Raw genomic sequence first — 27828 nt, forward strand, 5'->3', positions numbered from 1 at the left:
TTCTCGTCAGGGCAGAAGCAGAAAAGGATCTTGGAGTCATCATTGATGCCTAGATGAACAGGGGCTGGCAGGGTTCTGACACGGTCAGGAAGGCCAACCGGACCTTGTCATGTATCCACAGATGCATCTCGAGCAGGTCCAGGGAGGTGATCCTCCCCCTCTATGCAACACTGGTCAGGCCGCAGCTGGAGTACTGCGTCCAGTTCTGGGCGCCGCACTGCAGGAGGGATGTGGACAGCATGGAGAGGGTCCAGAGGAGGCCACTCGCATGGTCGGGGGCAGCAGGGCAGGCCCTATGAGGAGAGGCGATGGGACCTGAACCTGTTCAGCCTCCACAAGAGAAGGCTGAGGGGGGATCTTGTGGCCTGTTATAAACTAGTCGGGGGGGGGATCAGCAGGCACTGGGGGAGTCCCTGTTCCCCCGAGCACTGCCAGGAGTGACCAGGAATAACGGTCAAACTGGCAGAGGGCAGATTCAGACTAGACACCAGGAGGTGCGACTTCATGGTCAGGGTAGCTAGGATATGGAACCGACGTCCAAGAGAAGTGGTGCTGGCTCCTACCCTGGGGGGGCTTTAAGAGGAGGCTGGATGTACACGTTGCTGAGGTCGTTTGACCACAGTACTCTTTTCTGCCATGGCAGGGGGTCAGACTCAATGATCTGCTCAGGACCCGACCAACTATGAAACTATAAGAACTGGGAGTGGCACGTGCAGAAGCCCAGTGATCCCCACTGCTAACCCAGGGCATTTGCATCTGCCCCAGCTCCATGGCCAGATGCCCTTTTGCCCTGGCCACCCCCAGCCTGCAGCATCCTGTGGCTTCTGGTAGGCCTCCAGCCAGGTGGACCTGTACTGCAGGCTTCAGTACCAAGCAGGGAGGCAAGAGGTGCAGGGGGCAGACCGACAGCTCGATAAATAGAAGCTTTTATTACAATAGAAAACCATAAAACTCACATTTAAAATAAACAGCTCTTGTCCTGCCCAGCAGACCCTCACCCTCCCCGACATAGGCTGTGGGAGACCCTGAGCACAGGGCCTGGCCAGGACAGGGGACATGGCCCCACAAGCAGCGACCCAGAGCCCTGTGCACAGCTGGGCTCATTGGGAGCCGAGGAGCAAAGCATGAAGCTACCAGGGGTTTCATCAGCAGGGAGAAGACGACAGTGCTGTGCCCACTGAATGGGCAGCAGGGGCCCAGCCTGGAGAGCACAAGACCCTGCCACTGCCTGGCCCCACCACATGCTCCCTGGCCCTATCTTCCCAGTTCCCACTGGCTCTGCCCCCATCGGGCAGGTAGGAAGTGACCGGGGTGGTCACGGCTGCCCTCAAGCAGGGCTGAGAAGCCGCCAGGCTGCAGTTCAGTGCTGCCCCCGTGGGGCTATGTCCACAGGCCCAGAGTAGATGGGACTGGAGGAAGTTGGTGCTGCCCATGGGGGGGAAGGCACAGGCGCCACCACCCACTAGAAGCAGGGGTGCAGAACAGCAGCCCTTGGTAGGGGTCACTGAGCCACCACATGCCCAACACGCTCACTCCAGCACCTCGTGCACCACCTGCTGCAGCCTGATAGAGAACAGCTCCTCCCAGGGGCCACGGATCCACTCCACCAGCTTGGCCAGCAGCTCGGGGCACTCTGTGCGGAGGTGCCACGTGCTCTCCACCTTCAGCACCTGGAGGGTGAGGGAGTGGAAGAGGGTGGTCAGGACAGTTCAGTTCCACGGCTGCTGTGAAACCCATTACACCAGGTCTCACAGGTGGAGGAGGTCTGTCCACCCCGCTAGTCAGCTGGGGGAGCAGGCATCAACTGGTGACATCCACAACTCCATGCAAACCATCTCCTCTCACCCTGAGCCACATGGGGCCCAGTGCCAGGGCCCACACTCCCAGCCTGTGCACCAGAGAGGCCTGGGATGAGCCTGGGGACATGGATATGCCCAAGACAGTGGCTCAGAGCAGTGATTCTCACAACCAGGGAGTGAGAGGTGAAGGAGAAGAACAGGTAAGCGCAGGCTCAAGCTTATTCCTGCTTAGCTGATTCCGCACCTTACTCCAAGGAGGGGATGAAACTGGCTGCTGCTCTACTCAGAACAGCTACAGAAGGGCCCATGAGATTGAGCCACTGGCTGGGGGAGTGCTTGCCCCTGAGGGTGCCCTTAACAGAGCATCCCACAGCGGCACAAGGCTACAGGATGGAGCCCCGATGGCAGGAGGACTGCGCTGAAACAGGGCACCCTTAGGACATTGAATTTTGCCCAGGACAAGGCTTTTTCCCCTGGGATCCCATAGACTGACAAGCCCCTGGTCCCACTTCAGGTCCCTCCAGGCCCTGCCACATGTTCAGACGAAAACTGGACAGAAACCAGCCATGGAGCCGTTACATACATCAAGCACTAGCTCTAGCCGGCTGGCTCTTTTTACAGCTCAATCCTCAATTTTATGGTGTGGTAATTATTTTGCACATGTGACCGATCTAAATTTATTGCACAATTAACCGCTGAATTGCACAATGCACATAACGTAAAGCAGGCGCCTTGGAAGTGCTGAGATCGCGTTTTTTCCTGGGGGACAACAGGGCTAATTAGAATTGCCCTCCAAGTGGTGTGTGTAAACAATGCAACATCTGCTTTCAGCCCAAGACCCTGGGGCAGCAACCTGAGCCTGGATGGGGGTGGGGAAGGGGAGCCCTGGGGAAGGGGAGCCCTCTGCTTACCTCGTCGTAAAGCATCAGTTTGATGTTGCAGGGGGAAAAGCGGTAGGTGATGATGCTGCTGATGCTGCTGAGGGGCTGCTTCTCCTTCACCTGAACACTGCTTTCCAGCTCTGGCTCCATCACCCCATCTGCTCCCCCTGACGGGGGCTGGCCCTGCTGCCACTGGTGACTCTCCTCCAGCAGAATGAGGGTGCTGCGCGTACTCAGCAATGTCACCGGGAAGGCAGAGGCACCTGGCGAGGATGAGGAGGGGGAAGGAGGAGGGGTGTCACCGAGACAGACCAGGTGCTGGCCATGCAGGGACCCAGAGTCATCACACACCACTTCCACCACTCCCCAGCCCTGCAGTGGGCCCCGTGCCAGCTGCTGCACTCCTAAGAAGGGCCCCCCAGCACCTGGATGTTCACAGGACCTAGCCCCACTTCCCATATGGAGGGGTGGGGTGTGACATTTCTTCCCACCTGCCCTAGAGCGCAAGGGGCAGGGCTCGGACGCCTCCACCCTGCTCCATCCTAGGAGAGAGCTCACTGGCACTGTGCACAAAGCCAACACCTTGGATTTGGTCACAGACTTTCCAAGAGGCTTCTGTCTACTTGGAGAGTCCAACACACAGACAATCTATCACTCGTGGTCACTCAACCCTTGCCATCTCAAAGCAGCGCTCTGCTCCACCTGGAACTTGTCTGGCTACAGCCTTGGCTCATGGAACTTCCTTGCCAATCAAACTGGGAGCAACTGGAAGGGGCTGCAAGCGCTGCACATTCTGACTGGGCCTTGGAAAATGGGGCATATAACCCAAAAGGCAACAAGGCGATGGAGGATGACACATGGGAAGGAAGAACCCAAGGCATAAAAGAGGGAGCAGCTGGCTTGGCTGTAGTGCCACATATGAGAACGGGGGTCACAGAGATCAGACACCCACTGCACAGGAGGCTGCTGCCAAACAGGGAAACTGGGAGCACCACTGGCAAGCGGCAGGGACAGCAATTACTGTGCTCTGCTCAGGCAAGGCCTCAGCTCGAGTCCTTCAGGGCAGTTACATGGGAGCAAGTGCAGAGGACAGCAATACCAATAAAACATTTCAGAAAAAACACAGCCCGAAGTGAGGCTCACTGGATGTCTCAGATGATCCTTGAGCCATGGGGCTGGAGGTGACCTGCAGAGATCACGTCTAGTCCAACCCTTGCCCAAGGCAAGATCAGCCCTGTCCGACCCATCCTGTACAATCCATCATCTCAGCTCTATGCAAGATGACCACCACCCTTGACATCACACCTGGACTTCCCACAGGGAAGGCAGGGGAACTACAGCGGACAATGTCCAGCTTCTATAAAAGATTTCATAGACATTTGGGCTGGAAGGGACCCCGGAGGATCATCGAGTCCAGTCCTCTGCCCAGGGGCAGGAAGTAAGCTGGGATCATAGGATCCCAGCAAGATAAATATCCAAATGCGTTTTAAAGGCGTTCAAAGTGGGCGCGTGAACCACCTTTGATGGCAGGCTGTTCCAAACCTTGGGGGCTCAGACAGGGAAGAAGTTCTTTCTTACGTCCAGCCTGAAACGGTCACATTGGAGTTTGTGACCATTCGATCTTGTCATCCCTTGAGGCGCACTGGTGACCAGATGTTTTCCCCCAGATCCTGGTGGTCACCCCGATAAACTTGTAGGTGGCCATCAGATCACCCCTGAGCCTGTGCTTTTCCAGGCTGAAGAGCCTCATGGCTCTCAGCCTGTTGTCATAAGGTCTGTTTTCCTGGCCTCTGATCATGCGCGTAGCTCTTCTCTGGACTCTCTCAAGCTTCTCCACATCCTTTTTGAATTGCGGAGCCCAAAACTGGACGCAGCACTCCAGCTGCAGCCTCACCAAGGCCGAGTACAACAGGAGAATGACGTCCTGGGATCTGCTTGAGAAGCATCTATGGATGCAAGCCAGCGTTTTGCTCGCTTTACTAGCCGCAGCATCGCACTTGTGGTCAACCATGACTCCCAAGTCCCTTTCATCTGTAGTGCTAACTAGAATAGCACTACCAAGCCTATGTGCATGGTGCAGGTTTTTCCTCCCAAGGTGGAGAACCTTGTATTTTTCGGTGTTGAACACCATCAGGTTCTCGTTCACCCATTTCATGAGTCTGTCCAGATCCGCCTGGATCACCCTCCTGTCCTCAGGTGTGGATGCTTTATTCCAGAAGGTTGGTTGTTTATGCTCTTGACACCCCAGGCAGAAGCCATGCCTTGCTGCAGAGGAAGGCAAACCCCACCAGTCCGTATCAATCTGACCAGGAGGGAAAATTCCTTCCTGCGCGCAAACAGAGTATTGGGCTGAGCCTGAGTAGCTTTGCCATGTCTAGAAAACAGCCCGCAAGGAATGCAAGTCTCCCAGTGTTTGGAGAAAAGACAGCGGCTGCTGGCTCTCCACAGCTGGAGGAAGCCTGATCTGCAGAGGGAGAGGGATGGCAAAGCTTTCCCCAGCAGTCAGGGGGCTGTGCTAGTGCTTCAGCCCTGGCAGGCTGCTATGCATCCACCTCCACGGGAGGTTTCAGAGCAGCTGAGACAAACATGGGCCAGGGACGGGCTGAAGACACAGATTCTGCCCCAGGGCAGGGCTGGGCTGGGCTGGACAGGACAGTCTTGGAGAGGCCAGTCACAACCTGGTACTCTCACTCCCCGCTGAGGTCCCACAAGCACTGGTCCAGTCACCTTGGGCTTGGGACAGAACCAGCTCCCACATCTTTGTCAGGGCCTGGTCTTCTGCTTCACACCCACCTGGGGCTCTTCCCCTCCCCAGCTTACCAAAGCCTTGTAAGTAGTCATGGTAGAGAAGTAAGGCTGGAAGGGACCCCAAGAGATCATCTAGTCCAACTGGAGAATCAAACCTGCAACCTCAGTGTCATAAGCACCATGGTCCAAGCGAACTAAGCAGCACCCTGAGAACAGAGCCCCTGACCATGGGCCTCTCCTGAGGGGGCTGCAGCAGGTCCAGGAGAGTGATGAAGTGCTGCTACCCACCCAAGATCTGGCTGGCTGCGCCCCTGCAGAGCTCTGTACCTTGGATCAGGTAGGCCAGCAGGTAGAAGAAGCCAGGGGCTGTGCTGTCTGCAGCTGCTGAGTCCAGGGCCTTGCAGTCCAAAAAGGGCCTGGAAGAGATGGGGGCTCATCAGGCAGGGAAGCTGGCACCACTTGCTCACTGCCTCTACATCACGTCCTGATCGTTCCCAGCTCATCCCTCTCAGCCCCTGCTGGACATGGCAGCTGCACTCCCCAGCTCCACGCTCCCCCATGCATACACACGTCTTGGTCCACTGGTGTCCTCCCACTGGAGACTCAAAGCCTCCCTGTTCAGGGCTCCCTCCAGCCTTGTGCCTGCCCCGTCAGCTCCAGCTGCCGCCTCCTGCCTCGTGCTGTGCTCTCTGCCCTGGTCTCAGTCAGTTCTGCAGAGCTGAGGAAGCCCAGGCCCCACACTGCTTGGCCATGGGCCCTTCCCTGTCCCAGCAGAGCCATGCCAGCTCCAGACCTGACCAGAGACTGCTTTGGCCCAGGCCTCCTGACAGCTGGAGCACTCCCACCAGCAGCTGCACCTCCCCAATGGTGAGGTGGGAGCCTGCATGCACTGGCTGCTCCGCACAGCAGCTGCTGGCAGAAGCCTGCCAGTGCAGTGAGGGAATCCACCTTCTGGGGCCCCTTTCCCCGACTGCAGCCTGGGGAGCATGTAGGGAGCTCACAGCAGGCCTGGAACGTGAAGCAGGCACATCAATGGTGCCGTGCTCATGGCAGCAGAGAGCAGAGCCTGGCTGCCATGGTTTGAGCATGCTGCAGTTCACCAAAGCCAGGCCAGGTGCCCCCCCCCAGGCAGCTCTCACCACAGCCAATGCTGCGGGTTCATCTGGACCATGGGGATCTCCGTCACTCGGCTCCTGCTCTTGGCTGGCAGCTCTTGCATGAGGTCTAGAGGAGCAGAGAGGCAGAGTGTGAACCAGTGCTCTGGCCTCTGGCAGTAGCAGAGGGCCAGAGAACCTGCTGCCTCACTCTCAGTCTGGCAGAGAATGGGGTCCCCACCCTTGCCCTGCAGCAGCCTTTTGCCAGGAGGGCAGACCTCCTGCCTGGAGCACCTAGGCTGTGCCCCATTCCCCTCCGCCCTGCTCCATTCCCCAGCTCCCCTCTGCCCCAAAGCTCTTACATGTCAGACACTGCAGGAACTGGTCGCAGCGGTGCTGGTTTCGGATCAGGAGGTTGTAGGAGGCCTTTGGGCTCTCAAACTCCATGTGCAGGCTCTGGCGGCCCAGCCCCATCTCCAGGTAGCAGAGGTCAGAAAGGGCGCGGCAGTCGCTTTTTGTCAGCCAGTCTGAGGGCTGGCCCCTAGACACCAACAGTCCCTCACCGCTGCGGTCTCTTCCCTCCTCCACCATTCTCCCCCCACACCCCAGACTCCCACAGGAGCCTCTGTAGCACGGGCAGGGCCTTAAGCAGACTCTAAGACAGCAGGGAGACTCCCAGGATTCCCACCTACTGCCACAGCCTCACCTGATCTCCCCTGTAACTTCCAGCACATGAATCCTGAGATCCGAGGCCACCACAAGTGCAGGGAACTCCCCAGGCCGGCCAAACTTCACTATGGCCACCTAGACAGAGCGGCAAACAGCAGGTCACACCCACATCCCAGCCCCCTGGCCCCAGCTCTTCGCCAGCCCCTCGGGAAGATCTGCACACCCCTCCCACACCCGCAGACCAGACGGGAGCCTACAGGGCAGACAGCAGGACGGCGGGGATTGCATCACCTTGAGGAAGCACTGGAACTCTTCCACGTTTTCCTCAAAGATGTCCATGTCCAGGTAGAGTCTGAGGCGGTGGTCCACACTGTGCAGGTCCTGCGGGCTCAGCATGCCTGTCATCGCTGCAGAGGCAGAGGGTGGGTCAGTGGGGATGGGTCAGGGCTGTCCCAAGGTGGCCGAGGGCCTGGAACAGAATGGAGCAGTGCTGGGGCAGCGGGGAGGCCCCTCTCACCCACTCCCGCAGTAGACCCTGGGGACCTCCTGCCACAGCACCCACTCTGGGACTGCCTCCAAGGGGGAGGGCGCCAGCTGCAGGGACCTCCTCCCTCCCAAGCCACCTGCGCAACTGTCACTCACAGGGTAGCACCACTGCCCTTCGCCTTGAACAGAGCACAGGGAGAGATGCACAGGATGTGGGGCTGCAATGCCCAGGAGGGCTCCCGCACCGAAGGGCACTAATTTTTTTTTTTTTTTTTTTTTTTTTTTTTTTAGCAGAGGGCATGTTTGTGGGCAAGTCCGGGGCTGGATTTTAGGTCTCCAGCTGCTCTGGGTATCTTAGAGCCATGGCAGAAGGGCTCTGGCACATGGCGTAGGAAGCCGGGGCTCACAATCTGGGGTCCCACGGGGGAGAGTGCTCGCTGTTCAGTCCATGCGGGGTAGCTGCTGATAGGCATCAAGGCAGTCGGTAACCCACTGCAGGAGCTCATTGCAGCAGCTCCTGTGTGCTGCTGGGCGCTGCCCTCATACCGGAGGGCAGGTGCTGCCACCCCCCCACCGGAGAATGCTCCATGCCAGCCCAGATTGCTGGCCACTGCGCACAGGGCCAGCGAGTCCCTTGGGTGTCTGCTGACATCTCGTGCCAGGGGAAGAGACTCACATGCCTGGGATTCCCCCACTCTAGAGCAGCAGGGCCCTCGCCCTGGCCCTGCCATACAATGTGCCAGGGTTCAGAAGCAGGGCACAAAGCACTGGCAGCAGCTCCGAGTCCTGCGCTCCCCGGCCATGGCTGTGAACTACTGGCACTGTTCTCTGCCTGGCATGGAAGCCCCTTCTGCAATGATCCTTCCTGAAGTGCCACCCTCTCCCTAGAGACCACCGTGGACTGCAGCCTCCTCCCCCCAGCGCAAGCCCTGGCCCCTGCCGCTCCCAGACTCACGGGGACTGAGGTTCCAGGTCTCCTCGGACTCCGAGTTCAGGGACAGCTGGGAGGGGGTGGGCGCCCGGGAGGTGCCGTAGCGGTAGCTACCCATCAGGCTCCCCCCATTGGTGTCTGTCCGGCTGAGGGAGGAGTAGTGACTCTTCATGCCATGCTCCCTCCGGTTGAAGTCCCCCTCTGAGCTGCGGGAGCTGGAGTGCGCAGCACTGTCCTGGTCCCCACTGAGCTCCTGGGTCTTGCTGCTGGTGCTGGTGTCCATCTCCAAGCTGTCCTCCACGCCAATGTAGAACGTCTTGCCCTGGGCAACCTCTACCCTGGCCGGCTCCAAGTCCTCCTGCTGGGACCCTCCCTGCAGGCCAGGCCCTGACAGAGCCTCGCTCAGGCTGTCCTTGCCTGGGGCATAGTGGGGGGGCAGAGGCGTGCTGGAGACCGTCTCCAAAGGCAGGAGGACCACGTGGTCACTAGAGCAGTTGGGGCAGACCACTGGCTCACCAAGCCCGGCAGCATCTGCAGGAGAGGCTCCGTCAGAACTCAGGCTGGGCCAGCTGCAGACTTCCCCTTGCAAAGGGGTAGCAAAGAGCCCGAGGGCACCCCCTCCCAGGCCTGCCGCGATATCCAGCGCACCTCCGGGGCATGGAGACCCTGGCTCAAGTCCCGTCCTGTCTGGCTCTGGAAGAGTCTAGCTGGGAATCAGACAGCTGTGGCCAGGCTCACCCCCCACCCCAAACAGGGATTGCTGGGCTGGTCCCACTTCCATTGCTGGAACAAGACAGCTGTTTAGTTTAATGACACCCAGGGGAGCTATTTATTCTCTCAGTTGGGAGAAGCCCGCAGCCTGCCTCGCTCCACCTGGCAGCTTCTCCTGCATGAGCACCATCTAGCACAGGGCTGGGGGCCACCTCCTCTAGGGACACAGCCCACAGGCACCAGGAACCATCCAGGCCCAGAGCTGTTCAGGTCCTTGCAAGCTCGTCCCAGGCTTGGCCCTGTACCTTGATCCACCTGAGCTGGAGCCTCTCTGCTCTCGTAGTCTCTGCCCTCGATGGGACACGGGCCCTGCTGGTGAGGGGCCGAAGGCTGAGCAAACTCCTGCTGGCACTTCAGGCACTGGAGCTTTGTGCAACCTCTCTCCTGGCCCTGCTGTCTCAGGTTCTCCTCCAGGGCCGGGGACAGCACATCCAAGACACACTGCAGGCAGCAGCGTGGGAAGACAGAGCAGAGTCAGCGGGTGCCCCCGGCTCAGCCAGTGCTCCCAGCTCAGTCAGGCTCAGACACTGCTTCCAAGCAAGGGCCCACCCAGCCTTGCACCCCAGGCACCTGGGGCAAAGCAAGAAGTGCCTCCCACCCTCCAGCTGCTCAGCTTGGTGTGTTGCAGGGATCCCTGTCTGGAGGAGAGCGGGAACCAGGCTGGGGCATAGGGCCTGCGTGAACCCAGGGGGCAGAGGACAGCTCGCTCCAGCCTTTACCTGAGGGTCTCCTCCCCTCAACCACCACTGACCCAGGAGTCCTGTCCCCCACCCCACCCTCACTCTGCACTTGGGCCCTGCCTCCTACAGATCCCCAATGTCCTGCCCCAGCTTCCACAGCACCTGCAGGACTGATGCTGGTGCTGCCCCCCTGGGCTGTCAGGGGCAGCCCATAGGGCAGCACAGACATAAGTGCACTTGAGAGCACCAAGATGGCCAGGGCAGCCATGTGGCACTGGGGCCCTTCCAACCCCTCCCAGCACAGGTGCAGCCCCCTCTGCCCTCAGCACCTGCAGACACTGCTCTGGCGCATCATCCAACACCACGTATCGGCGCCTCTGCCGGTCCTTGCGGATATAGTTGAAATGCAGAGTAAGGACAGGGAACATGCGCTCCAGGTCCTGCCAGGAGAAGAGCATGGCTGTGGAATGGGCTCTGAGAGTCACAGGGCCCTGCCAGGAGATGCCAGCCAGTGCCTGTTTGATGCCCTGAGCTCTGGTACACTTGACTCAGACAGCCGGGACCTTTGGAGACTGGGCTACACAGGGCTTGAGCGGGGGCCAAAGGAGAATGGTTGGGCACTCTCCTGGCTGGAAGCAGTGAGTCGCCGCCCTCCATTTCCAGAGCATGGGAGGTGAGACTGATGCACTGCGAGGACGTTCGGAGCAGACTCTTGAGACTCCAGTGAGACCATCGGGTGCAGTCAGAAATTGAACTAGTTGTCAAAGGACAAGTGCTTGGCAGTCCTGAAGGGCCTGTGTCCTATGGGAGCCTGAGGCAAGTGGTAGCTGGCAGACAATGCTGTTACAGTTGGCCAAGGCAGAGGCCATGTGCTAAGGGGAAAACTCTCTCGCTATGTTGGACCCACTGTCAGGGGAAGCTGGCAGAAACCATGTAGGGCAGGGGCTAACCTCAGTGCTATGCTGGGTCACAGCAGGGTCAGGGAAGAACCTACACAGCCCCCCGCCAGAGCCCATATAGCTCCAACTGCAGGAGGTCAGAGCAGCCCCACCACTCAGCAAAGCAGCTTCTGCCCCACAAGCAGACAGAAGTCTGGCAGCCACACATGGGGGCACTGCATGAGCTCATTGTGCTGCTGGGAGGTCTGTCATGCAGGCCCCGCAGCAGTACACAAGCTGGGACTGTGGGAGCCAGATTGCAGGACTCTCTCCAAGGCCCCTCCCTGGTGAGTGCCAGCAAAAACAAGCAGCTGCCACGTGGAGGGACAACTCACCATTCTTTGCCAGTTCATCTCGGAGGTCTCCATCTTCTGCAGGCTCCTCAACTCCAGCTTGTGGAGGACTCTGGCTGCCTTCAGCTCTACCTCAATCACATGCTGAGCCGTGACCCGCAGGAAGATCCAGTCGGGCTCCGGGTCCCCGTCACCTTCAATCTGGCTTACTAAAACTGGCTGGCAGAGGTCAACTGCCAGGCAAGAGGGTGGCAGGTGAGCTTCTGGACAGCCTTGGGGCATAGCTCCATGCCCCATGGGGGAGAGCAGGGGTGGGGATGAGGCGTGGAGAGCACGAAGCATTAAGCTCTTGTGCTGAGCTGCAACCCAGGGCCTGGCGAGGGACAGCCATACGCAGAGCAGCTGATGGGCTTCCCCAGAGAGCACCCAGTTACCTTCTGGCTTCTCCTCCTCTTCCTCCCTCAGCACGAGCTCATCTGCCTCCAGCTCCGCCTTCTGATCTCCTGGGGACTGCTCCAGCGGTAGCTCCAGTGCCTGTCCGGCACTGTCCAAGGGCAGCGAGGCATCCCTCAGTGACCCCAGGGGTGTCTCCGGCCCCTGGGCTGTACTCTCACTCAACGAGTCCGTGCCAGCCGGGCTGACGGGAACCTCTTCATTGGCAGAATGGCTGAGAGGGACGACAGGGTCCCCTTGGCTGCACTCCTCCAGGTGCCTTTTGTACTGCAGCCAGTCTGTGCCGAAGCGGTCCCGGAAGCTGTCCAGGCGCTCCAGCTGCTTCTGGTGTTGCATGACCAGGCCTGCACAGAGACATTTCCGAGAGACCAGAGTGAGTCACCATTGGCAAATCCTTATGCCTGCTGCTGGGTCAACAACAGGGGGTGAGGGGAGCCTCACCAGTGGAGAGGGGCAGCACTGGGCACTCATGCTCCGTGTCACTGGGCTCCGAGATGCTTGCCCTTCGCACTCGGCCCTTTCCCTGCAAGAGATTGGAGGCGGCTGAGTGGAGGAGCCATCAGGGAGACGGGAAACACAAAGATCCAAGTGGACAACGTCCCAGCCCTGCAGAGGCCAAAGCGCTCCAACCTATTCCTACAGAGACCCAAACCCCCATCCCCAGTACAGGTTTGGGCACTTAGCTCCCTGGATGTCTGAGGAAGCCACCAGCCCTGGGCATTGCCTGATACAGCCATCCTTGGTCTGGGCTCAGACCCTTTCCCCCACGTGTCAAAGGAAGCCGGAGTAGTCATCCTGGCAGACAGAGCACCTTGCTTCGCTTCCGAGGGAGCCTGGCCACATGGATCTCCCCTGGGGATGGGCTGTCACTGAGGTCTGCAGTGCAAGAGCTGCCTCGGGCACTGTGGTCCAGCAGGGTCTTCTCCGAGGCCGAGGACTGGGCTGAGAGCTGCCTGGACTTCGGGAGGTGCTGGAGCCAACAGAAGAGAACGGTGCAGGCTGAGCATGGCAGGGGGGACAGAGGGAACCCCCCACTAAGTCATGGAACTTGCCACCGCAGGACATGGGGCCACCAGAACCACCAGGCTCAGGAAAGGGATTAGGCCTGCGGTTCTCAACTGGGGGCCACAGCACCCTGGGGTACTTTGAGGCCCTTTCAAGGGTGCTGCAGGGTGCCAGGCAAATGTCAGCACTGTCAGGTGTGCAGATAGGATTCTCAAGATAAACCTAGAGGTTGCCAGTAGGGATCCAGAGTGGTAGAAACATTCTGACCGGCTCTGGGCTTGCTAAGTTCTTTGCAACAGAGACTGCTATATTACCTAGTTTTTTTGTTTGTTTTTTTTACCACAAACAAGGGAAAGCCAGGAGCTGGCACGCTCCAAGGGGGACCTCTAGTCTCAGGAGAGATGCCCCAAATCCAGAAAGGTTGATAACCACTGGACCTGACAGATGTATGGAGGATGCATCCATCAGGAGCACAGACCTAGTCTCAGCCTCTTGACATCCCCATACCTCCAGCTGTGGTGACTGGGAAGGGCTTGATGCGATTCACAGATGTAGGGTTGCAAGGGACCTTGTAGATCTTTTAGTCTGACCCCCTGCCCTGGGCAGGAGACAAAACTGGGCTCAAATGACTGCAGCCAGGTAAACATTGAGCCTCCTCTTAAAGTCCCCCAGGGTAGGAGCCAGCACCATGTCCCTTGGAAGTTGGTTCCAGATCCTAGCCGCCCTGACCGTGAAGTCGTGCCTCCTGATGTCCAGCCTGAACCTACTCTCTAGCAACTTACAGCTGTCATTTCTTGTTACTCTGGGAGGCTCTTGGGGGAACAAGGTCTCTCCCAAACCCTGTTGGTCCCCCCTAGTAAGTTTATAGATGGTCACCAGGTCCCCCTTCAGCCTTCTTTTGTGGAGGCTGAACAGGTTCAGGTCCCGTAGCCTCTCCTTGTAGGGCCTGCCCTGCTGTCCCCTGATCATGCGAGTGGCCTCCTCTGGACCCTCTCCATGCTGTCCACATCCCTCCTGCAGTGCGGCACCCAGAACTGGATGCAGTACTCCAACTGCGGCCTGACCAGTGCTGCATAGAGGGGGAGGATCGCCTCCTTGGACCTGCTCGAGATGCGTCTGTGGATACAGGACAAGGTGCAGTTAGCCCTGCTTACTGTGATCGCATTGGTCGGCCCATGTTCACCTTGGAGTCAATAATGACTCCAAGATCTCTTTCTGCCACTATGCTTTCGAGAAGAGAGTTCCCCAGCCTATAGGTGTGCTGCTGGTTCCTACTGCCCAAAGTGCAGCACCCTGCACTTGTCAGTATTGAATCCCATCCTATTTTCATTTGCTCATGACTGTAACCTGTCCAGGTCCCGCTGTAATCTGTCCTTCCCTTCTAGCGTGCCCACCTCACCCCAAATCTTGATGTCATCTGCAAATTTAAAACAGGCTGCTCTTCACCCCGTTGTCCAAGTCACTAATAAAGAAACTGAACAGTATGGGCCCAAGGACCAAGCCCTGGGGGACCCCACTGCCCACTTCCCTCCAGGTGGAAAAAGACTCATCCACCACTACTCTGAGTACGACCCCTCAGCCAATTTGCAATCCATCTGACTGTATAGGCATCAATGCCACAGTCACCTAGCTTTTTATGAGAATGGGGTGGAAGACCGTGTCAAAGGCCTTGCTGAAGTCCAGAAAGACTATGTCCACTCCAACACCTGCGTCCAAGTATTTTGTGACCTGATCGTGGAAGGCCACCAGGTTGGTCTGACAGGACCTGACCCTAATGAAACCATGTTGGTTGCCCTTGAGCATCATCCCTGCTGCTGGGCCATCACAGATGTCCTCCTTGATAAAACTTCTCAAAGAGCTTCCCCAGGAGTGAAGCAAGACTAATAGGCCTAGTTACCCACGTCCTCCCTCTTTCCTTTTTTAAAGATGGGGACCACATTGACCCTCTTCCAGTCGTCCAGCACCTGGCCAGAGCACCACAAGTGCTCATAAAGCCGTGCCAGGGGCCCCGTGATAACCCCTGCCAATCCCCTCAACACCTTGGGGTGGAGAGCATCAGGACCTGCTGATCTGAACACGTCCAGCCCCTCCATAAGTTCTCTAACCCAGTCCTCCCTGACCCTAGGCTTGGCAGAGTTTCTCCTGAGTGGATGCATCACTTCACGTATTTCTTACACTCTTCTTCCAAAGCATCTGCTACTTGTCACTGTCGGGCAGAAGCTTGGGCTGGAGGGACCCCTGCCCTGACCACAGTACGGCAGCTCTTGTGTGCTAAGTCAGAGGCTCTCTCCTTCCCACCCCAGCTTTTCCTTTCCCCAGGGCAGGAGGCAGGAACAGACCCCAGCCAGTCAGGTGGGACAGATCAACGCATGGCTTTGCTTCCTTTCCTTGACTTCACCCGTCTCCAGGGGGGTTGACATCTGCTTTGCTGTAAAACAGAGTCTGTGTTATACAGCTGTGAGAAGGAACAAGGTCCCCCAGGTCTGGGCAGGGAATCTGGCTGTGCATTTCCTCACTTCCTGCTGCTCCTGGACAGGGCACCCTTCCCAGTGCTGACTGCCCCCAAGGACTGCCAGTCACCAGGAAGGACAGCACCAGCACAAGCTGCTTTTAGGAGATGAAGCAGCTGATGAGCAAACTCCAGAACAAAGGGCACCTGGGAGCGGAGCTACCCATCACCCCTCAAGTCTGGAAGCCAAAAAGCTGCAGTATGTGGTCCCGTACTCACCATTAGGTCTGCGGCAGACAGTGGCTCTCCATCCAGAAGGAACTGCAATTACAGAAACCCATCGTCAACCAGGCTGGATGCACAAGCTGCTGGCCCCACTACACCAGCTTTCCCCAGCAGGGCAGGATGCCGACCACGCCAACACCCACATCAGACAGATCCCTGCCCTCGAGTCACAACTGTCAGGTCCCTGCCAAAGCCACCCCTGCATGCCTAGAACCAGTCATTCCCAGACATCACAGCTAATAGCCCAAAGCTGGAAGGCAGTTCTATAATCCTGTCTGCCCTCCTGCTTGGCTGTAACACTTCCTGCAGTTCAATCAAGCTCCCTGAGGAAGAGACTCCCCACAGGGATTTACAAACACCAGTGGTGGAAACTCTACTGCAGCCTGTGGCCAGTTTCAGTGTCACACACTTGTGCGGTTTCCAGCCAGGATGCATCTAGCTTCACCTTCCAGCCACCAGATCTGGTTAGACCTGCATCTGCCAGACTAAAGATTGCTATCATCCATCTGTCTCCACATAAAATATACTTAGCCTGACCCAGGCACCCCTCAGTCTTCTCTGCTCAGCAAAGTAGACACAGTGTTCCTCAAGTCTCATCACAAGTCAGGTTTTGCAGAGACAATGTTGGACTGTTCCCAAGCAAAATTAGCTCTTCAAGGAGCCAACATTCCCCCCCCACCCCAACTGGGTAGGAGACTTTGGAGTAGAAGTGTAGGTGAGCTCATGAAAGCTGTGAAGTCACACAGGTCATTTTGAAAGGGACAGAGCCAAGCCAGGGGCAGCAAAAAACAGGCTGCAGGCAGTGCCTGCTGCAGGCCGAATCCTTCCAGTGTAGCCTCCTGGAAGACCCACATATGCCATTGCTAGGGCCCAGGCTAGGTACAGTACCCTGCTTCCAAACATGGCGGGAGCAGAACTTAAGGATCAGCAGACACCACCCCTGGCTCAACTGTGTGGTCCTGTTCCCCTGCTTATTCAGGGAATGTGTTAGAAACAGGAGACCAGAGTTCAATGCCCATGGCTCCAGCCCACATCCCTTGCTAAACAGGCCAGCCCAGTGCACTCCAGTTCCCAACCTGTTCTTCTCTCCTTGGCTGTCCTGGGCCCCGACAGAAAGACTCTACAGCCCACGCAGGAGGCATGTGGCTTCAGTACTCACGTTGGAGGAAGCTGCCCTAGGAGACAGGTGGACAATGGCTGCAGACCGGTGGTTCTGGTGGAACCACAATGGGTTTCCCTCCAAGTGCAGCTGAGAGAGAGAGTGCCATCAGTCATCCGCATTGCAGACTGCCCCAAGCCTGTCCTAACCCACACCCAGTTCCTGCCCCAGGGCACTAGGAGCTACAGATGAGCTGCTGCTTCCAGCTGGTGATGCAGTGAGGCTAGCCCAGAACTGCTGCTTCCTGTTGTCCCTCCAATGTGGACAGTGGTAGACAGGAGTCGCAGAAAAACTCCCATTTTCATTCCCGACTCCACAGGCATAGTCTCAAGAGTGGCAGCTCCCTGCTGATGCCCACAAGAGGAGCTCTTTGCTTGCTTTCACGTGCAGTGCAACTGGTTCACAGCCCTTGGCGCTGCCATGGGCAAACACAGCACAGACTGCACGCAGCGGTGGGGAGTCCATACCCATGCGTGTGTCACCAGAGGGGACTTAGGCCTGGTCACACACACCCGTGCACGCCCAGGGAACTGCAGGAGAGCACAGACACAGCCTAGGGCTACTCGACTTGGGCAGGGACAGACAAGGCAGCTGGGAGAGGGGGCCAGGCAGGTTGCAGGAAAAGAACCTTTACTTGAATAGGGGGCAGGACTCTTGGAGAAAAACTGGATGCCTGACAGCCTCCATAACATCCCTAGAGCTTCCCCGCCTCAGAGACTGGAGTCTGAATTTAGCCCAGATCTCCCCCGCTTACTGGAAGGCTACTCTGCCCCCAAGACCAAGGCACCCCCCTCTGCAGGCCCCGCACTCACTCTTCTCAGGCCATGCAGCGTGGACAGTGGTGCCAACAGGGCATGTTCCAGCAACAGGTTGTAGGCCACGTCCAGGTGCCGCAGGTTCACCAGTTGCTCCACCCCTGCAGAGACCAGAGAGGATCAAACCCGGCAAGTCATTGTTAGAGCCCTTCCTTCTGCCTCCCTACAGGCTATGCTGGTCAGGTGCCCAACAAGATCTGGGCAGCAATGGGTCCCAGCTCTCCTGTGGATGGGAAGGGCGGAAGAAGCAGATTCAGGCTCTCTCTGTGCCTGGACCGGCACCGTGTTCCTTCCTTTCCTGGGCTCACCATGAAGACTGTCCAACTCGTTGCTGCGCAGGATCAGAGTCACCAGCTTGGTCCGGCAGAACAGCCCAAGGCTTGGCACCTTGGACAGGAAATTGTAGGCCAGGTTCAAGTACTCCAGCTCTGTGAGGGTCTGTTTAAAGAAAGAGAGGTTTAAAGAAACAGAGGTCCCACAATCAACACGGTTACTTGCCGGCTTTCACGTGGCCAGGTCCCCATGCTGGAGCATTCCCCGAGTCACTGGGGCTCCTACAGCAGCTTTTGTCAGAGGCTCCTCATGCACTTCACAGCAACCTGTGCCAGGTCTGTGCCCAGTGTCACAGCTACACACGCACCCCCATATTCAAGTGCACACACTTGGGGCCCAGGGTCTTAAACCACAGTTAAGTCCAAAACAAAGCAAGGCAGCAAATGCGTAAAAGGTAAAGGAAGTAATTTAATAACAGATTTGGGCTTAGAAGGGCTGAACTGCTTTCAAGACAGGAGAGGGGGAAGAGAGGCAGCAGAGCATCTGGCCAAGAACATTTCTGCCCCTAAGACTCCAGTGAAGCAGGAAAACGTGCAGCGCTGCAATCTCCACCCCTGGGAATTTTCAAGGGCAGGTTGGACAGCTGGACACGTGCTGGGGTGGTTTAGTCAGGGACAATCCTGTCTGGAGCAGGGGGTTGGACTAGCTGTGACCTTGAGAGGGTCCTGACAGCCCAACTTATAATCCTGTGATTTCCCAGTGGGCTGAGGCTGGGGGACTGCCCCAGGTCATAAGGGAGCCTGGCAGAGCAGGAGCTGCACTCTGCTTCACGTCCCCATCCAGCACGTTGTGCCACCCTTCCTCACAACCACGCAGCCGTCCACGACTCTCTGGATACGTGCCCCCTGGGACCAAGACAAGCGGTACTCCAGCTCAGCTCCACTCACTGCCTGAGCACTTTTCCAGAAAGCCGCATGGCCCCATCTGGGTGAAGGTTAGGAGCTCTCTGCACTGACTACAAAGTTCTCGTTGGCACTGATGTAGTGGGACTGAAAAGCCACACAGAGGTCAGAGTCTGTCTCCCTGCTACTGTAGGCGGCTGCAGCACAGGCTGCCCCAGTGCACACTTCATAAACAAAACCCACAGCTAGCGAGATGGCTGGCCTCAGCTGCTCCTGCTGGAAAGCTGCTCAGAGCCTCGCTCTATAGGAGCAGTCAGGTTACCAGTGACTCTTCAGTGATGCTGCCCTCATTAGTCATTAATATTTCGGAGTCCACATCTCACGCAGACTGAATCCCAGGCTCTACTGTTTTAGGCAGGCCCATTTCTACAGAGAGCAGTAGGGCCAGGTCACAGCATCAACTCACCATGACCCACACACAGCAGCTTGCGGTCTTCCACATCCTGCATGGCAGGGGTGGATGGGGGTGGGGGAGAATGCTGCAGTCACTCCCCCAGTTTGATTCCTGGAGTCAACTGACTTCAGGGCTCATTGTAATTCCTTCCATACCCCTTCTTCCACAGATATTAATGCCCCCCCCCTCCTTTTCAGTGGTCTTCATGTTCCATTAAATCAACCATACTTTCTTCTGTCTTCCACCTGTCTGTTCCCTGCTTCTCTCAAAGTAGCTCCTATTTCACAGCCCTGCCACTTTTCCGCTCTAGCTAAAAACATGAATTCATGGAAATGCTGAACTCTGGTAAACGTTCATTCAGGTACGGAAATAAACTTTCAGTGAAGCACTGCATACTCTGTCAAGAAAGCTTGTTTTATGAATCTGGAGACAAGACTGAATTAACATTTTAATTCTAATGACTACAGAAGCTACAAAACAACATCTTTTGATTATTTTTTAGTTAGTTTGTTGCATTCTTTACATAATGGACAACATAGCAAATACTGCATGTTCCAACAGAGTTACTCATTTTTGGTTTGATCTTAAGCCAAGTAACTCAGCCCAAGGCCCCCCCCGTACAACTAAAGAATCTAGTTTCTTTCCAACTGAAGAACACTCTCTTGGGTTACAAGTGACGATGCATCCCACCACCTGCACCCCACCCCTTCACGTCTGCCTACGCTGCAGAGATACCCTTACAGTAGCAAGGTCACAGCCACATGGAGAGCTCGGCTGCTGGTACAGGAGAGGGTGCATAGGTAACACTGGCTTCATTGGTTTTGAGGGGGTGAGGGCACTACCCCCAGGCAGCACCATTTCAAGGTACAAGTTAAAGCAACGCACGGGAGACCGTTCATCGACACCCTGTCTGATGTGCCTGGGGCAGCACTGCACACATGTAAAGTACTGACTAAGGCTGGTCTTGTCTCTTGTCCAGTGGTGCTGGGGAAAGGAGCTGGGAATGCCTTCCCTCAGCCACAAGCCACAACTGGAATAACAGCCACTCCATGATGTGGTCTCCCACATCACCTGCCTCCTCCTGCCAGAACATGCAAGAAGCCTATTGCCCTGCCAGGAGGAGCAGACAAAACGGAAAGAGCTTGGGGAGGGCAGTGGGGGCAGCAACAACAATAGCACGGCAGGTGCAAATCCAAGCAAACCCCCAAGGCACAATGCAGGGCTGGGAAAGGCTGAGACTCACCGTTAGATAGTGCTTGCAGTCCTGAATTCTGTTGTGACTCAAATCCAACACTTTCAGGGCGTTCAGTAATTGCTAAAGGAGAGAGGGCAACGGCTGTTGTGACACCTATTCAGACCCCATGGAAAGCAACTGTCTCTGCTGTGGAACAGAAACTGCACCCCATTTGGCAGCACTAGGCTGAGCAGCATGCACATGTCCCACACCCTCCTACTTGGGTCCCCCTGCACACCCGGTGCAATCCCAGACCCAGGGACAGGGGCCTGCTCACCAGCGAGTCGTCCAGAGCGGTGATGAAGTTGTAGCTGAAGTTGACCGACTGCAACTCCAGCCAGGGGAGGGCTGAGCTCAGATCCCCACCACATGCTGAGATGATCTCCTAAGGAGGTAAGGATGAGGAGAGATCAAGGACCAGCTGTCAGAAGGAGAGAGACCAGTCCCAGAGAACAGGTGGCTCCATGCAAAGCTACCCTGCTGCTTCTCAGAGCCACACCTACCAGCTAGCCACCCATAGCTCCTCTGGGAGTAGCAGAACCCTACATGCATATTTCAAGAGAGTATCTCAGGGCAGGGCATGGGCCCAGGTGACTGCAGCTATCCTTCTCCAGAGGCCTTACCTGAAGGCACTGGACTGCAGGTGCAAATTGATTAATGGAGCTATTTAGCAGCTGTTTCAGATCAGCCTCTGCAAGAGCCCGCCCGGTCCCAGTCACACAATCCGCACTCCAGCCGCTCAGACTAGGGTTGTGACTGCAGCACTGCTGCAAGGTCAATGCTGCCTGACAGCAGAGCCCCAGGATGGCAGCAGGGCCTATGCCTCGCTCTTCTTCCTGGCAAGGGTTAGTCTTGCAACCACCACTGGGAAGGAAGCTGGCTGGGACCCCACAGACCCAGGGGCAAGGTGTCACTTGTAGGCAGCTGCAGCCCAAACACTTCAGCTGCAGGCCAGGCCACATGAAGGCCATGCTCAGGCAGAGACCTGAGTGAGGAAACCCTGGCCCAGCAAGGCAGCAGAAGCCTTCATCGCAGCCAGTGCTGCTTGAATGGCCAGAGACTGAAGTGCCTGCAACGGTGAGCAAGGAAACATACCCCCGCCACCCACAAGACTGCAGGCATCAGCATCTTACGAGTGCTGCCTGTCCCGGCTGCACTCGGAGCCAGCTCCCTGGGCAGGGCAGAGGGACGGAAAGAGCTTTACAGAAGGTTGACAGACAAGGCAGTTCCATCAATCCCCCCCACACCAAGCCCAAGGCCAGAGCCCCACTCACCTCCAGGGTGCTGATGCATTTGCAGCAAGTTAACGATTCCAGCTGGGAGTAGACAAATCGCAGCCCCCGGAGGCAGTGCAGAGGGACAGACTTCAGCTGCAGCGATGCCGAGACATAATGCAGCGAGAAACTGTCACAGCCAGCAGACTGGCTGGTCCAGCCCAGGCCCAGACACGGCCACACTAGAGCTGCCCACCTCCCAGCTGCAGCTGACAGCCCCCCACCCCTCACTCTACACCCAGTGCTGTGGGAGCCAGACTCTGAACAGCCAGGATATTGTCCAGCCACCAGGTGACTTGTCTCAGAGATCTACACAGGGCACCCTGTGCACTCACCTCCAGGCGTCGGAGAGACTTGAAGGGAAAGATCTTCACCACTGCCTGGGGCACGGAGCCTGGGGTGTGAATGAGCTGGAGGAAGCAAACCAGGACAGTCATTCCAACCCTCAGGAAACACAAGCTGCAGCACCGACACTGCCTCTCCCTGGCACTGCAACTCCACCCTGCTCCTCTCAGCCCCGTATCTCACCAACCTCCCTCTGGCTTCAGTGCTCAGAGGGATGCTTTTGCCTCACCTCCAGACTTGCTGCCTCAGGCATGGTAGGGAAGAACAGCCCTGGCATCATTGTGGCTGCTACAAATGGCAGCCCAAACTATTCATGGATAAACCCAGTCTAATCCAGTCCAGCCACCACAGGTAACTGGATGCAGTATTGGAGACCAAGGCCTTGTCCTCCCCACATGACTGTACCAGTGTCAGCACAGGGGGGAATTCAGCTGGATTAACTGCCCCTCACCCTCTTGATCAGCCTTTCCATCCAGCTGCCCTAGAGCAATGCCAGACACATGGCCCCTGCACTAGGTCCCAAGCCTGCACTACAGCTCCCAGCAGTGCCAGCATCTGCTCAGCTGAGCAGTGGGAGGTGGTACATGCACCTCTCAGTGCAGCACAGGGCAAAGAAAGCCACAAGCTACAACCACGTGAGGCAGACTGAGCCATTCAAGGTATTGCATTCATGTCAGCAGCATGCTAGTCATCCCAGACTGAGGACTTGGGAGCAGGGGCCAGAGGCCAGGGCTCACACTGCATTTACACAGCCACGGCACTGCCCTGGTGACGTGCAACCAAAGGAAAGTCATAGGATGTTTGCTGTGCTGCAGGAAGCTGACATCCAGGGCTTCATCCGCACTGCAAAACTTCACCGACAGAATCGCAGAGCCATGGGACTGGAAGGGACCTTGAGCCCAGACAAACACAGTATCCAACCTCTTAGCATAACCAGAGTCACCTGACACAACACCAGACATCATACCTGACCCTGCCACAGGTAGACCAGGGGGGCCATGGAAGCCAACAGCCTGCTGCTGCCAGGGGTGTTAATACACCACTTGAAAGATCCCAGGCAGAGGCCATGCCACCTGCTACAGAGGATGGCAACCCCCACCACCTCCACCTCTCAAATTTATACCAATCCGACAAGAGGAAAAATTCCTTCCAGACTCCAGATCTGGTGTCAGCATGACCCTCAGAGGGGCAGGACCCTCCAGCCAGGACCCTCTGGGGTTAGGGCCCAGCGAGCACTGGCACACCAGATCTCAGAACTCCATTGCACCCATGCCCAAATTTCCTCTGCACTGCAGGGCTCCTTCTGCCAGCAGTGACTGCCTCTCTGCTAAACAGTGAGGCTTCTGCTAATGGAGGATGCGTGGAGATGCTCGTGCGTATTCTGCTGGCTGCCGCGGCCCCAGAGCATACGCCATGACCTGGCAGCACATGGACATATGTGATCTCATGGTGGCAGCTGCAGGTCACTGCAAGAGCATCTGGCAGCAGTGGTGGGTGATGGCTGGCACAGCTCTGGCCTCCTCAACCTGACAGCTCTCTCCACCACAGCTGCCACTGCAAAAGCCCAACAGGAGCTGGTCGCAGAACAGCTTCTGTCCAAATAGATACAGCAAGCCTCCCTGCTGTGGCCCTGCTGCATAATGCAAATGCTAACAAGACACTTGACTGGCACTGACCTGAAGCACTTCCCTTGATCCCATGCTGTTAATCCAGGCCTGTCCCCCTCGCCTTGCTGCTGACCCAGCCCTCTGCCCTTTCACTTGTGCCATCACCTGCAAACTAGTCCGTCTATTGGATCTCAACTAGTCTGTCCCAGGGATCTCAAGAACATGACCATCACAACAATCTACAAAAAGGGGGACAAATCTAACTGTGTGAACTACAGGAGGATTTCCCTCCCATCCATTGCAGGCAAGATCCTGGCCCGCATCCTCCTGAACCGCCTTTGTCCCATCACCAAGGAGATCTTTCCAGAAACCCAGTGCAGCTTCTGACCATCCCGGGGCACTGAAGACATGGTTTTCATTGCCAAGCAGATCTAAGAAAAATGTCGGAATCAAAAAAAAAATAAAAAAATCAAGAACTGTTCCTTGTCTTCATTGACCTGACCAAGGCATTGGATTCCTTAAATTGTGAAGCTCTGTGGACCATCTTTCAACACCTTGCCTGCCCACTGAAGTTTGTCACTATGCTGAGGCTCCTGCATGATATGACCACCACTGTCTTGAGTGAAAGATCTGAAACTGATGTCTTCCATGCCCATATCAGGGTCAAACAGGGTTGCATGATCGCCCCCACCCACCCTGTTCACCATCTACCTGACCATCATCATTCATCTCATCTGAAATTATCTACCATCTGGCATCAGTATCCAGTATCAACTGGATGGAAAGCTTTTCGATCTTGGACACTTCTGGACAAAAATGAAACTCAAAGACATCCACGACCTTCAGCTTGCAGATGATTGCTATGTGATTGCTCACTCTGCACAGGATGTACAAGCGACCTTAGATCTCTTCAATGCTTTGTATACGAGACTTGGCCTGTTCTTGAACATCGCCAAGAAGAAGGTTCTCCACCAACCCTCCCCAGGCCAGCTAACTATCCCCTGCGCTATCTATGTAGACAGGGAGGCTCTGGAGTACGCAGAGCACTCTCCATATCTCGGCAACCACCTCTGTCAACAGGTTACCAGCGATGAAGAAGTCCAGCACTGGGTCAGCTGCACTAGTGATGTCTTCCAGGAGCCCCAGCAGTTGCCTGGTCTCTGATTGGAGGAGCTGGACGCAGAGCTGGGAACCTCTCAGGTCGCTGCTCAGATCCTTGCTGGAGCTGGGGAACCTCTCCTGCTGGCTGCAACCTCTCCTCGGGGATCCTGGAACCCAGCGGGAGCCTCTCCTGCCAGCCGCACACCGCGCTGCTGAGGGTCCCACTGCTGCCTGCAGGTCCCATGCCTTCAGGTGCTTCTGGGGCAACTGCTCCCGCCCCACTGACCCAGCTCTTTGAAGCTCCTTCTTTGTGGTCCTTCACTGGTCTCCCCGAGTCAGCTGCGCTGCCCCTTTTATCCCCTTCCAGGTGACCCAAGGGGCCAACCAGGGGACACGGAGGGCGAGTCTCTGGGGCCTGATTGGTAAGGAAAGGGAATCCCAAGTCCTCCAATCATCTTTTGCGCTTTCAAAACCCCTGGGCCAGGTCACTGCCAACTAGCCCATCACAAACGTAAATCCAGAACCAGGCTCCTCAGTCACCTGAGGACCCATCAAGCCTGATGGACATCATCCTTGACTCCGAGACTGCCGCCACCGCTGAGTCTGTTAGCTGGTTTCACCAAACAGATCAGTTACTGCCCTGTCACAGGAGTGCTGCCCTTCCAGTACTTGGTCCTGCTGATATAACAAATGGCTCCAACACCAGCACAGACTGCAGAACATTTTCTGATCAACTCATTTCCCTGCCCTCCTGACAGTGCCCCGGCCCCTCTAGTCTGGGCATCCCACAGATTTACCATCTCAGGGGCTCACTACCACCAGATCCTTCCTTCCTCCAAGGGTGCAGAGACTTCCAAGCTAATTAACATCCCATTCCCACCCCTTTTCCCCCTATGAGCATCTTGGAGAAGAGGTAAAGTGCTGTAGTGCAGCACAACCTGCAGCCCTTAGTGCTCTCTCCCAGTGCCCATCTCTGTGAACATCCTCCCTCTGGGGCTACAGCTGTTCCACGACAATTAACAAGGCCCATGTCCAAGATGCCTCCACAGCCTCCTTTCATCCCCTCACTGCTATCACCCCCCAGCAGGAGCCTTGTATGTTTGGTGTCAAAAGGTGCTTGAAACTCCCCTGGCTCCCCCTCCACTCCAGCCTGTCTGTCTGTTTCAGCCTAGAATTACAGTGCCCCGCTCCAGGGCGTCTGACAGCTCCTCCGGGAAGACACCTACAGCAGCCACTGTGTGGCCAGGCTCACACACACCTGAGGAAGCAGGAGCAGCTCCTCCAGTGGGGTGTGGATGCAATCTCTAGGGAGGTGGGCAGACAATAGGAAGCTGAGTCCTTTCAGGCTTATGCAAAAATCAGCCTCACCCACACCCATGGGCCAGGGATGGAAGGCTCTCATTCTAGGATTTAACCTTGAGGTCTTCCCCAAGGGCTGGCATTCAGAAAACTCCGAGGTATTGGTTTTAGCTTTGCAAAGCCTCCTACGATACCATTTTAATGACAGAACAGAAGCCACAGCAATGCCCCGAAGGTCCACTTGGCCCCTCAGCAAGGAAGAGCCAAGTAGCTGAGTGACACACACATGACACAGGACTCACCATCATGCTCAGATGAGGCTATGCCAGGGTGGCACTAGTCTCCATACAAACAAGCAACCCTATGAGCCACCAGACTCCCACTCCTCCCATTCAAGCCACAAGGCCCCCTTTTTGGTACAGACCTTTAAGGAAAGCGTCTTCTGCAAGACGTCAAAGAGGAACTGGGCCTGGAGGATGGCAGATGTGTCAGCAGGGTGTGAGGGAAGTGCAATGAAGCCGTGGTTCTGGTTCCGGGACACAAGATGCTGCTCAAAGACATGAGTCAGGTGCTGAAGAGTAGAGGTGAACAAGGTCAAAGTGCTCGTGCCATCTAAAACGAGGTCTCCTGTGAACGAGATCCAACCATTACCTACCTCCCCACAGTGACTGCAGTCCCATCCATAACCGACCTTACGGCCCCCTGCCTCGTGAGGGCACTTTAGAGATCCTCTAATACCAGGCTAGTATCTGGCTGATGGAGTGGCATGTGGCATCGCAGCATTAGCTTGCTTGCCTGTATACACACATGGGCGCGCACGCACACGTGCTAGATACTGAAGTCATAAAGCAACACTCAACCCAAGTAATTGTGACGCTTCAAGGTGCAAGAACAAGGGCTGAGAACACATTAACTCTGCTGCGAGGCTCATTCCACGAGCAGAGCAGGGGCGTTATAACATAGACCCAGTCTGCTACCATACAGTTAAACAACAAAGCAACTGGGAACAATGTGCCGAGGCAGTCAAGTCAGTTGTCTCATCTCTCCAAAACAGGTGTCAAAGCCTGTCTGGGATGCAGCCCCCTCAAAGAGCTTCCCTCCCCTTTACATTTTAGGACAACATCCAGGGAGTTCCTGCCCCATTGGTCCCTTTCCCCACCCAGTCACGGGGGACAGAGGAGCTCTTCAGAGAAACACAAACGTGACCGGTGCCAAGTGCGCTGCACTACGCAGGTGGACAACAGTCTCTTTGCTCAGCTCCCAGGTTACATCGGACACTGGCAACACCCTTCAGGCCGTGCCCACACCCGAGGGGCACCGGATACCGGAGAATTAAGCCAGCAACTGCCCTCCTTGAGGGTGGACGCAGCGACGGCGGCAGGGCCGGCTCGGGGAGCAGCCCGGACGCCCCGCCCGCAGCAGCACGAGGCCTTTGCGCAGAGCTGCACCTTCCCTGGGGCTTGAATCAAGTCGGCCGCGGGGAACCCGTGAGCACTGCTCGGCCGGAGCAGCAGCAATCCCGCCGCGGGGCTCCGGGAACCCCCGCCCCCGGGCAGGGCGGCCGCACTCACCGCTGTCCTGCAGCAGCCGGGCCAGGCTCCGCACCAGCGTCTCCCGCGGGGCCGCCGACGCCATCTGCAGCGGCGGGAGGAGCGGGGCGTCAGCGCCGGAGCCGCCCCGTGACCCCCGCGCCGCTGTCCTGGGCCGAGCCTCACAGTACCGGGCCCGGGGGGAGGGGCGGTGAGCAGGGGCCCCTCGGGCTTCGCGGAGCCAAGGACCAGCCCCACTCACTTCCGCGGTACCATAGAGCTCCCAGCCGCCGGCAGAGCGGCGCCTTCTTTACTTCCGCATTGCCATAGAGTCCCCAACTCCCGGCAGAGCGG

General features: G+C 56.9%; 1 protein-coding gene across 1 annotated transcript; it reads right to left on the bottom strand.

Annotated features, from left to right (window-relative positions):
• Positions 1-910: 910 nt before the first annotated feature.
• On the bottom strand, positions 911-27720 carry STK11IP (serine/threonine kinase 11 interacting protein). The gene is made up of 24 exons (XM_090046249.1): positions 27517-27720; positions 26370-26572; positions 21929-22003; positions 21594-21689; positions 20597-20704; positions 20329-20400; positions 17765-17894; positions 17454-17557; positions 16642-16731; positions 15477-15518; positions 12555-12713; positions 12185-12266; positions 11725-12087; positions 11333-11523; positions 10389-10499; positions 9625-9820; positions 8633-9139; positions 7483-7598; positions 7229-7326; positions 6885-7063; positions 6568-6652; positions 5756-5844; positions 2711-2943; positions 911-1670 (listed from the first exon to the last, which is right to left on the bottom strand). The coding sequence occupies exons 1-24, from the start codon at positions 27578-27580 to the stop codon at positions 1530-1532; spliced, it is 3534 nt and encodes a 1177-aa protein (XP_089902375.1). The 5' UTR covers positions 27581-27720; the 3' UTR covers positions 911-1529.
• Positions 27721-27828: the final 108 nt, after the last annotated feature.

This window comes from Crocodylus siamensis, chromosome 4 (genome assembly GCF_052110815.1).
Source record: "Crocodylus siamensis isolate JL-2025a chromosome 4, ASM5211081v1, whole genome shotgun sequence".
NCBI lineage: Eukaryota > Metazoa > Chordata > Crocodylia > Crocodylidae > Crocodylus > Crocodylus siamensis.

What these genes read in the sequence shown, in the direction of transcription:
- STK11IP (XM_090046249.1), bottom strand. Translation starts at nt 27,580, where the DNA reads ATGGCGTCGGCGGCCCCGCGGGAGACGCTGGTGCGGAGCCTGGCCCGG. An exon ending in AGTCTCTCCGACGCCTGGAG is followed by an intron (nt 21,690 to 21,928) that starts GTGAGTGCACAG and finishes GCATCGCTGCAG; the next exon opens with CTGAAGTCTGTCCCTCTGCA. An exon ending in GCTGGCCTACCTGATCCAAG is followed by an intron (nt 2,944 to 5,755) that starts GTACAGAGCTCT and finishes CATCCTCGCCAG; the next exon opens with GTGCCTCTGCCTTCCCGGTG.